The 12,013-nt window shown below is 32.6% G+C and overlaps 1 protein-coding gene across 5 annotated transcripts in view; it reads right to left on the bottom strand.

The window, feature by feature from the left end:
* The window catches only part of LOC143230978 (uncharacterized), a 71,522-nt gene that overhangs the window by 15,199 nt on the left and 44,310 nt on the right, over nucleotides 1-12,013 (bottom strand). For all 5 annotated transcript variants that reach the window (XR_013016723.1, XR_013016722.1, XM_076465355.1 and 2 more), the window contains exons 6-8: nucleotides 4,893-5,043; nucleotides 2,916-3,028; nucleotides 449-632 (exon numbers count right to left, since the gene is read on the bottom strand). Coding sequence is in view for 3 of the 5 variants with exons in the window: in XM_076465355.1 (XP_076321470.1) it covers nucleotides 498-632; nucleotides 2,916-3,028; nucleotides 4,893-5,043 (399 nt within the window). In the remaining 2 variants the exon portion in view is untranslated. The remainder of the gene's footprint in view (nucleotides 1-448; nucleotides 633-2,915; nucleotides 3,029-4,892; nucleotides 5,044-12,013) is intronic.

Below are 12,013 nucleotides of genomic sequence, written 5' to 3'. Positions count from 1 at the left end.
TTGACAAAATAATAAGTGAAATTAATCTATACTCATTATTGTACCAAATAATTTATAATCTCATCATAATTGTAATTAAGCCACAAGAAAGATAAAAAAAAAAACAAAACTGTTAACTACAGGTTATACTGTTAAATCACAGCTTCTGCATCCACCTATTATAACAATGCATTGATGCACAACTCCAACTTCAATTGATCTTTAACTAACAGACTTTATCACTAAACTTAAAATTCACATTGTATTTCTGTAACTCGGGTAATCCCATCAATCAAGTATAGTTCTTTTCTGATGTTATATTTGGGAACATTTATTAAAGGACACTTGGATGAGAGTATTATCAAATATAATATTTAAACTTAAGAGTTAATTCTGTGTCAATTATTAAACTTTAATTTCTTAAAAAAAAATTTTGAACCCAGATTCTTGAATGTATGTTTTTACTTACCAGATGCACATTCTACCTCAGAGTCAAGTTGATGCATCCCTTCTGGAAATTAATTTTCCTTTCCCATTCCAAGAACTTCATCTTTTGAAATACCTATATAATCATTGTTATTCTCACTGTATCCTAAAACAGCCTCATCTTCTTGTAAGTCAGGAGGTTCAGTTTTCACTTTGACCAAAGTGTTCTGAAATATAAGGATCACATTAGATGGATCAATATCAAACAAGATACTTGATGATGAGAAACCCACTTCAAATAAAAATGTATCTCAGAACAGCTGGTATGGGTATTAACACTTTTACTGATAAGTCAAACACACAAAGCTTCCCATTTCATAAATTTACTTGTACAGTTCTCTGTACAAACATTCTGTGATGTATATCAAGTTAGTTTGATGGAAAATCCCCTTTCATCAATGAATAATTTCCTCGCATATAAATGTTAACATTTTCCAAAACTAAAAGTGTACATCTGATAGATACTTATTTCAACTCGCATGTAGCTTTACTGATTCAGTGCTGCAATCCATATGCAAGAGTGTTTCTTCACCACTAGACTCAAGACACCAACTTGGTCTCATGTTTCCACACTGCAGACAAATAAACATACAATAATCTTCCACCAACAGGATGCCCAAGACTATATGGCAAAACTTTTCCTTAACTTCCCTTATGTCCTATCTTTCCCAAGCTCCTTCTCCACTTCCATTTGTCCCAAATTCTTTTTACTCTCTGTTCTTCTGTCCTGTTCCTCTTTTACCATCCACTAACAGTCTCATCAGTGACAATTATAAAAATGGTGGGGGCCCAACTGGTTTGATTTGCAATTCCATGGTATACATTTGTAGTTCATACTTGAGGACTACAGGTTTTATCTGTTGGATCTACCCTTCCTTTTTCCTCCAACCTTTAATCTACTGTTCACATTTTTTCCCTCCAAAAGATGATTCTGTTTCCTTTCAGCATTTCTTTTTGACCAAGGGTGCCTTCAAATAGCTTCTCACCCTTCTCTAGATTTGTATTCTTATCTGTTTGTTGTTCCTCAACATACTGTGGATTAACATCTAGTCATTTTCTATGCTGAGGAAAAAGTATGCATATAGAGGGCAGCACTGAATCAACACTGGATGTATTTTATCAGAAATAAATTTTACATGTGTATATTATCTAAAAATTCATTTAGTACATAATGGGTATATTATCTAGAAATATTTCCAAAGTCTACTTACTGCAAAATAAGCAAAGGAATTTTAGGAATCTCTTTACACCAGTAGATATTAAAAGTAATCTTTAACACTAAGTTCTTTGTTGGTATAATATATCAATCTCTGTGTCAGTGATGATACACATAATAATATTTATTATAATTCTGTATTTACTAAGTATATCTTAATGAATTTAGGGAAGTTTTTTTACAAGTTTGTTGCACATAAGAAAATCACTGTCAGCAAATTATCTTTACAAACATTTTGTGTGTGGATTTCCCAAACTGTTACTGAGTCAATCTCTCTGAAATGTGGCTTTCATGTCATGTTTTAGAATACTTGTTTCATCAAACAGTTTTTTATTTCAATAAAAAAAAGCCTCAAGAATATTTTAATATTAATATTTTTGTTAATAAATCTTTGTATTTTATCTCTTATTTTCTCAACCCTAATATTAACTGAATGACATGAAATGTTAAAAAATATGAAATAAAAGGAATAATACCTTTTTAATTCTTTGAATGCATATTCTACTTCAGGTTACTTAGTTTCTTAGTTTTAACTTAATAGCTTTTAACATTATTTACTTTTATTCACTGTATCTTGGAGTACAAGAGAAGTTTATTCTCCATCAAAAGCACAAAATCAGAAAAAAAAAAAAAACATTAGCTGTTTCATGAAGAGTATATGATGTTTGTATATAATTTTGTTCTCACAGCCTAAGGATCACCAAATCTCACAAATCTGGGTGTCAAAAAATAATTCATGTAGCTTTCAAACAAATATCCTAAAACACAAAAACATTTATTACATGTTCTGAGCAAGATTACAAAATTTTCTTACTAAGAAACTACAGCAAACTGTTAATCTAAAACATTTGTTCTAATAAAACTTGTACAAAGAGAATCTACTCTTCCTATTGGTTAAAATATGTCCATAAACTCAGTAGAGTTAGAGAGAGAGGGGAGGGGATTTTCATATAAGTTTATGTCAGTAAGTCAAATAAACAGGAGCCTCATGTGTAATAAAGTGATTTGTAATTATGCTTAGTTTTTCTAATTATTTGGAAGCTCTGGAAGCTTATTATTGACATCGGAGAATTCAGAGCTCAGACACATCTTTGATTAAAAGCAATGTAAGAAATTTAATTTTAGAAAATTATTATTATGTCCACAATAACAAACATATGTTCTGTTACCATTGTATGAATGCAGCCATCTTCCCCAAAACAGAAAACTGTAAAGTTTTTATTCTACAAGTTACCTCAGTCTTTCCTGTTACTTCACTACAGTTATTTTCTTGTCCACCTTTGGCTACAACAGACCCACAGACAGCATGTGAACCTCTATCACATAAGGACAAAGCTTCCACAGTTGCTAAAAGTATTAATAATACATCTATCTTTAATGGAACATACAGTCGTGATTTAAAAATCATAACATAATAATAAAAAAACCTTATTATTAAATTACCAGAGTACAGATAAACAGATTTTTATCCATATTAACTTTATAACACCTGGATTGTTACATTTTGCCTTTAAGGTAAAAACTGCAACACTGAATTAAAATAATTGGTGAAAATCAATTTGTAGTTATTTTTTCATACATAAAATATCAAAACAAGAAAGCTGAGATTAATTCATTATAACTTTTATTTATTTAATCTTGTAATTAAAAGGTTAAAATAACATACAAATTTGATTTTGGATTGATTTTACAAGATCCCAACAAAATCATTGTTGGATAAGAATTTCCTGATTTCTTTTTAAGCATAATATGGCATTCATAATACCCTGGAAGTCACACAGTTTTAAACAAAACAGTGATAATAAGTCTATGTAACTTAAAATAAGTATAGCATTTTCTATATTTAACCAATTTTTTTTTTTTCAACCACAGTTTCATGTAATATGAATGTTGCATCTCAGCTTTGAAACTTCATGGGCTACACATCTAAACATGTCCTGAAAGTTTTTTTTTCTCATTTGTTTAAACTATAAAAGTCAACAAGGCACCCACTGCATCATAAATGTCCATAAATACCACAATAAAGGAATAAAAGCTTGACCTTGTAGTACATAACTACTCAGTTAGAAAACAAAAATTGACAATATGAAATTCAAAATACATACAAGTATATTAGTTCTTATACCAGGAAAAGGGTGGAAATGCAATGCATATTATTTACTGACATACACCTTTTCCAACCAAATAATAAATCTTCAAAAGTATTTGAGAAACACCCTTAAGTGATAAATAAAACCACACACAAAATTACAAGTCTTAGAACCACTTCAGAAAGTTGGCAGAACAGATACAAACTACAAATTTCTCAACTTCACTGGCTGACTGACATTGCTGAATGGTTCTACCTATGTAACAAACAGATTTACTATAATTATAAGTGCAAGAAATAGAACAACAGCACAGTGAATCACATCCTAGTGGAAGCAATTTTCTATACTAAACTTCACCAGATAATTAATTAATTAACTAAATTATCAATTCATCCACAACTCCAACTACATCACCCAAATGATTACAGAGTGTGTGTCATGACATGTACAGCATATATGCACACTCACAATCTGTAAACCACCACAAATGAATAGGTAGTGGGTGGTGTTGACTAGCTAGCTTCTCTCAAGTCTTTCACTGCTAAATTAGGGATAGCTAGTGTAGATAACCCTCACCTATATTTGCATGAAATGCATAACAAACTAGATGCTCAAAGTTTCACCATTTGATAATAATCACAGCAGTGACAGAAATCTTTTAAAAGTATTTTGAATCCTTTCCAAGTTTGTTTTCAATTCTGTCTTCTTTATTATCTCTTGATTATAATCTGTATTTGTATATTGTTGAACAGAAGTCAGTAGTATAGACTGTAACCTCTCTGTAGAATTAATTATTGTTGCTATTGTGTCTTGTTTAATGTTTTATTATCTATATTGCCAATCAGCAGTGTTGAACATCATTTAAATCATGAAATTAAGACTCAGTGATGTTGAGAAATTAATCACAAACATCATTAAGACCTTTTCGACCCTACTGCTAATACAGTGATGTTGTTACTGTTAAACATACATATCAAGTGAGCTGATGGCTTTATTCTACACAAAATAAAATTTTAATCAACCAAGAAGAATGTAGAATGTTACTACATTTAAAAACAACATTAGGTACAGTGGTGAGAACAGTCAGTAAGAATATGAAAGATTATAAAATATTTACTTACCACTAGATGGTGTTATAGTTTTTTCTTCATTTTCTGTTAGTTCCAGATTCAATAGAGCATTTTGTTGTTCTTCATCATAAAATGGTTCCATTTTTATTTCTAAAACCTCCATTACTGCATCACTGACATTCATTTCACACTCACCTGAAGCCTAAAAATGAATAATTTAACTTCAAATTTTCTAAAAGGGCATTTACATCAAGTCTTCCTACTTTTTGTTATCATGATGTTTTTATCATTAAAACTTCTGAAACATGTTATTTTTTATATATCTTTAAAATTTTACACCTGTTATGGCTGTACTTATAACCTAAATTTATCTTCAAATATTTTAGATGTTTCTAAATGATGATTCAAAGCAATCAGAAAAACTTCAGTTTATAGTTTGACTATTAATATTTAAGACCTAACACATTTTTATGACAACATTTTGTTATATTACAGAACATTTTAACATGATATAAACTACCTAATACTTAACATTTAAGAAAATTTAGTTTGAGATGTAAAGAATTAGGGTCTATAACAATGGAACTTTGCCCACTCTTAAAACGTCTTTATTTACACACAGTATTACCTTGTACGTGTTGAATACGAGAAAAATTACACTAACTTGTTTTAAATATTTTCTATTACTGAAGACCAAATAACTTGGTTTACTTCAAGGAGTAAAAAAAAAGTCACCTGCATATAATTTTTGTTTTTCATAACTAACACATTTGACATGACTGTTACCAAGTTTAATATTAAATGTTTAAAGCTTAATACAATATCTTTTCATACTTACTATGTTATAATCAACATACTAAAAACTCATCTGAAGATTGTTATCACATTAAAATGTAAAAGTTCAATTGTAATGATATTTTTCTGAACAAACACAAAATAATGACAAAAAGATACTTATTTTTAAGGACTTCTTAATCATTTCTTAAAATTGAAATGGGTTACTTATGCTGCACAAATTTTATTCTGCTATGTCATGTAAAGAGATGAATATTAAAAACCAAAATTCCTCTTATTATTGTATTTTCTTATATTAAAATAACTGGTTTGTTATAACTGTGCAACATTTTAGAATACTTACATTATCTTTAGTTGCAGTTTAAAAAAAAAATATTCTAGAAGTTATTTGCTGAAGAAGTCCTGAACTGGTCAATAATAGCATTTGTCCTTTAACCTATGAACCAATCAATGACTTGCTTTGCACAATGTGTATGTAAATAATAAAACTTTGTAGAACAGACAGAATCTGTCTGTTATGAAGAAGACAACGTTTCAAAAGTCTTCTGTCTACTGAAACGTTGTCCTCTACACTTGTGTCTCCACAACAGGCAGTTGCCATCCATTCTACCCATTCTACAAAGTTTTATCATGAATATTCTGCCTAAACACTCTATCAAATAATTTATGTAAATAAGTTACACGTATTGCACAGAAAAATAATAATTAATTGGCATTTTGACCTCTAGCTCATTCCAGCCATGTAGTATAGCCATATCCAAGCATGAAATATTTACTACAAGCTGAGATACCTGTCCTTCGTTCACATTATGAACTTTGAAAAAAATGTAGGGGTGGATGCTACAATAAATAACAAAATCATTTTAAATGTAATACAATCTATTATAACATATTAATACAGGATTCATTGTTACCTCACCAAGAGTTTGGTATCCTGGTTCTGTGATGATGGTTCCAGCTCCACAAGAGGTCATTTGGAAAACACTGTTATATTTTCTAATATTGGTTAGAAGGTTCACAGACTCTTCGTTATTTCCCTGAAGGAGTACATTAAGAGATGATGGTGGTTTTCTAGTACGATTTCTTTCTTGTGTGGCAACAATTTCATCAGCTTTCTCTTGTGCTCTTCTCCTAGCTATCCTTTCCCTATCTCGAGCTTGTCTTGTAGCTTTTTCATCAGCTGTCTCCTGTGCCCTTCTTCGAGCTTTCCTTTCCCTATCTCGAGCTTGTCTTGCAGCAGTTTCGTCAGCTGTCTCCCGTGCTCTTCTTCTAGCTATCATTTCCCTATTTTGTCTCTGTCTCGCAGCGGTTTCTTCATGTGTCTCTTGAGCTCTCCTTCTAGCTATTCTTTCTCTATCTTGAGCCCGTCTTACGGCAGTTTCTGTTGCAGTTTCTCGCAATCTTCTCTCTTTCATTCTCTTGGCTACTTTTGATTTCCGTGAAAACAATGATTTCAAAACTCGTTTAGGCATCTTGACACACTGAGATAGAGGTGTAGTTTACTATTTCGGAAAGCATAAAATAACACCAATTACACACAGAGATATATATTATACCACTTACTTACAACTACCATCGAAGTGTGGAACAACATGAGACATCTTTGATAATAAAGATGAAACATTTTAGACCCACAAACACACATTCCAACTTCAGTTTCATGCTATTAAATAGATGAAGATCATTAACAGCGTTATTGATAATTTATTTTTTAAGACGTTGCGCCATCTATTAATGTATTTAATGTTTATTTATGTCAAAAATAATAAATGGCCAATAACATCAATTATCGGGGGTAAATGAGGTCATGTCCCCTTTATTAATATCATCCTTCTTCTTCCAAACTATCATCTCACAAATTTTGTTTGAGTTTTGTCGAGCGAACTGGAAATAGATAGATAATGAACGGAGAAACAAACAGACAGACAGACATACTTTTATGCTTTATATATATATCGAAGATATAAATTTTTATCAGTACATCAACTAAAAACTAATACTTGTATTAGTTAGTTAGTTTGGTTATCACCATTAGATTCCATCTTGGAACATAGGGCCGCAATCGCTTGCGGATTCTTCAACAAGTATTTAAGTGAGTAGGTTGTTAGCCCACTGCACCGAGCCGTCCCCAGTTTAGCAGTGTAAGACTAGAGGAAAGGCAGCTAGTCATCACCACCCACCGCCAACTCTTGGGCTACTCTTTTACCAACGAATAGTGGGATTGACCGTCACATATAACGCCCCCACGGCTGGGAGGGCGAGCATGTTTGGCGCGAACCCGTGACTCTAGAATTACGAGTCGCACGCCTTACGCGCTTGGCCATGCCAGGCCAATACTTGTATTAAGTAATTTATTTGACTGACACCATACGTTTTTATTTATTTTTTAATGCACAAGCTAATACTATTAAATAAAATGCTCTCTCTGCCATTCGACCTGATAGTGTTATTTATGGCAATTTCTTATGGCACTGACTCATCCTTTGTATATTTCATCCAAATATGTTAAACAAACTGTGAACGTTTACTTCTTTAATTTCATACCGTTAAAGTTGCTTTTCTCTCATGTCATCAACGTTTTCTAGAAATAGTCGAGTCGATAATTAAGGAAATTTAATGTGTTACAATAACATTAGTATATAACTGGTCATAATTAGCTTGGCTAAAAGCTGCTTTATTTTTCTGGATTAGTCTTATATGCTTCTCTAAAAGCTATTTTATTGTATTTATGGTTTGCTTCTTAGCTAGATTTTGAAGATTCATTTTGGATCCAGGATTCATCTCTCAGTTCATCTCTTAATACAATTATCTTCTCGTTATCTTAATATTTTATCTTTCTTCCTTGGTTTTTCATTTAATCTCTAGGATACGTTAATTTTTTTAGCTAAAAGTATTGATCAGTTTTTAGCTAGTATACCGTAAATTACAACCGCTGGAATGCAACAGCATACACATCTTCCATAACGTTAACACAATGAGTATGAAGTAGGTGTAGTATTTTAGTTTACATTGCCTCGTTGTTCATGGTGCAAACGTGTATTGCACCATCTATTGGCTTTAGCATATAGATAAATAACACTAAATTGAAAACCACATGACTTTCGGCTTGCGCAGCAGCTGCCATTGTTACATGTTGAACTTTCAAAGCCAACCAATTGCAATGACAAGGGTTGGTGTTGTTTTGAATTAAGCACAAAGCTACACAATGGGCTATCTGTGCTCTGCCCACCACGGGTATCGAAAACCGGTTTTTAGCGTTGTAAGTCCGCAGACATTCCGCTGAGCCACTGGGGGGAGCACAATGACAAGGCGATCTCAATTCACAGCTTATGTCCATTTCCATCTAAACTAGAAGTATGAAAAATTTTGTTTTTGACTGAAATTTATTTGGGCCAAGATGACCTAAATCTAATTTTTAACTTAAAAGTTAGTGTTAAATTTGTATAAAATGAAAAATGCATTGGATTTTAGCTCACGGGGAAAACTTAAGATAAATATCTTTTCTTTTTCTTTGGTGTTTATTATGTGTCCAAGAAAAATATACATCTCACTTCATCACTTGTTGTCATTGAACAAAAGACGGCGCTTTATGTCTTTTTTCTTAGGGGACAATGGGTGGAGAAGAATGATATTTATGCATCTGCACTTCCAAACATTTAACGTTCCTAACCGAAATAGATGAAAAGAATTTTTAAAAAATATCAGTATAATAAAATTCATTTGGATTTATTTTATAATTTGTGACAAAAATTATATAAATAGTTGAAATAAAAACAACAGCACACAAATCATTACACCTATTTCCTCAATAATGCATTACAAATACTGTACTAGATATCTATAGACGACAAATTTAGCAATGTTATTATTTCAAAAAAACATTTTTCCTCTTTTTACCGAGTTATGACGAATAATCATGTTCTTCTCCTTTCCCTTCACCGACTACTACTATATATTTTTTGGATCTGAGCCTCTTCCCTCCAAATGGTCTTTGCAAGGCCTTATAATCAAAAGCTTTAAGTGAATGAAAATTTTTGCTACAACAACTCTTCAGTTTCTATTGTTGCTTAACTAGTATTTTATTGTAAAGAGAAAATAAGGAATTCCTCATGGCATTATAAATAATTTATCATCTTGGTGAAACCCAGTTTAAGACATTTCACCAAAACACTGCTGGCCAAAATCTTAAAACCAATGAACATAAAGAGAAAATATGCATTTTGCGTTGTTAGACTCAACCACTTATTTGAGTAGAGCTTCGAAAAATGAAAATAAGAAAGGAAAAATAAAAATAATAAATTTTTTAGCATTTAATAGGGAAAATGTGAACATTATGAAACTAACCTAAATACTAGCCGGTTAAAAGTTAAAAACCATACTGAAACGATCGGTAAACACGTAATGAAATTTAGTCATTTGTGTTTAAGCATTAGCGTTGTCACCATCTCACACTGACATCTCCTGAGGTACACTGGATAAAAACATGGCAAAGTTTAAACAGTTGACAGAGTTTGAACGTGGCAGAATCGTCGAGCTGCAAAAGCAAGGTCTCTCTCAACATGCTATCGCTGGTGAGATTGGGCGTAGTAAAACTGCTGTTGCAAATTTCTTAAAAGACCCTGAGGAATACGGAACGAAAATTTCAAGTGATAGACACAAGAAAATTTCGCCGGCGTTGAGTAGGAGTATCTGACGGGTTGTCTGGCAAAAACCCAGCCGATCGTCGAACCAGAATAAAGCCCTTACGGACGCAGAATGCAGCTCAAGAACAATAAGATGGCATCTACGAGAGAAAGGCTTTAAAAACCGTAAACGTCTTCTTCAAAGGTCACGCCTTCTTCCACACAACGAAACAGCTCCGTTAAACTTTGCTGAGAAGCACCAAACATGGAACGTAGAAAAGTGGAAGGTTTTGCTCTCTGATGAAAAAAAAATTAACCTGGATGGTCCATATGGCTTCTAACGTTATTGGCACGATAAGGATATACCACCTGAGACATTTTCTACACGACACAGTGGAGGTTCCATCTTGATCTTGGGTGCTTTCTCCTTCCATGTAACAATGGAGCTTCATGTTATACAGGGGCGTGAAACAGCAGCTGGCTACATAGGCATGTTTGAGAGAGCATTCTTATTGACTGAAGGCCCTCGCTTGTGTGGAAATGAGTAGATCTTTCAGCAGGACAATGCTGAAATACACAATGCCCGCAGGACAAAGGACTTTTCCATGGCGAATAACGTGATTCTTTTGGACCATCCAGCGTGTTCGCCCGAACTGAACCCCATTGAAAATGTTTGGGGTAGATGGCAAGGGAAGTCTATAAAAATGGACGTCAACTCCAAACAGTGTATGACCTTCCTGAAGCCATCTTCACCACTTGGAATAACATTCCAGCCAGCCTTCTGCAAACACTTATATCGACCATGCCAAAGCGAATATTTGCAGTTATTCGCAATGACGGTTGTGCAACTTACTACTGAGATCTCTTGTTGGGCATTTCCTACCCTGTTTAGGACTTCTTTTTGTATGGCCTTAATCTTTTGACCAGATAGTATTTAGGCCAATTTCATAGTGTTCACATTTTCCTTATCAAATGCTAATTTTTTTTTGTTTTCCCTTTTCTTATTTTCATCTTTCGAAGCTCCACTCAAATAAGTGATTGAGTCTAGCAATGCAAAATGCATATTTTTTTCTTTATGTTCATTGGCCTTAAGATTTTGGCCAGCAGTGTATCATCATTCTGTAATCACAACAAAATTGTTTGGGTGAAATACTAAAAGTATCCTGATTAGAATAGTGGCTTTTGAGATCACCCTGCCATTAAGACCAAATATCATTCTCCTTATGGGATTCACCATTGAATGTCAGGTTATTTAATTATGCAAAACATTTTATTTTACATGAAAATCGAATATTACCGGTGTTGTACTTGTGAAGAGTAAAACATGTTTACATTTCATCTGATATACTTAGTTGATGATGACTTCATGAAATTACAGATTAGCGAATTATATAAACTTTCATGTGCAAATAAAACTGTATGTTTTAAAAAGGTCAAATTTATGGCTATGGACTTGGATAATTAAAAACAAATGAGACTGTCACTTTTCATTACCATTTGATTAGACTGACTTTCTCTAATCTGCATACCACAATACAAATCCAATCTTTACTATAAGTACTCAGGCGTCTTTCTTTACCATATTAGTACCTTCATTTTCCCATCAAGGATACTTCATTACAGTGTATAATCGTCCTTCTTTAACTTCTATACATTTATAATTGTACAATAATTTTACTCTACTGCATTTATAATAACAAACTAAAAGATTAAAATAGAAATACTTCTTCCTCAATACCTAATTTTCTCCCAAAG

The sequence above is a fragment of the Tachypleus tridentatus genome, chromosome 10 (assembly GCF_004210375.1).
Source record: "Tachypleus tridentatus isolate NWPU-2018 chromosome 10, ASM421037v1, whole genome shotgun sequence".
In the NCBI taxonomy this organism is placed as follows: Eukaryota; Metazoa; Arthropoda; class Merostomata; order Xiphosura; family Limulidae; genus Tachypleus; species Tachypleus tridentatus.
This window is presented reverse-complemented; position numbering and strand designations above follow the sequence as displayed.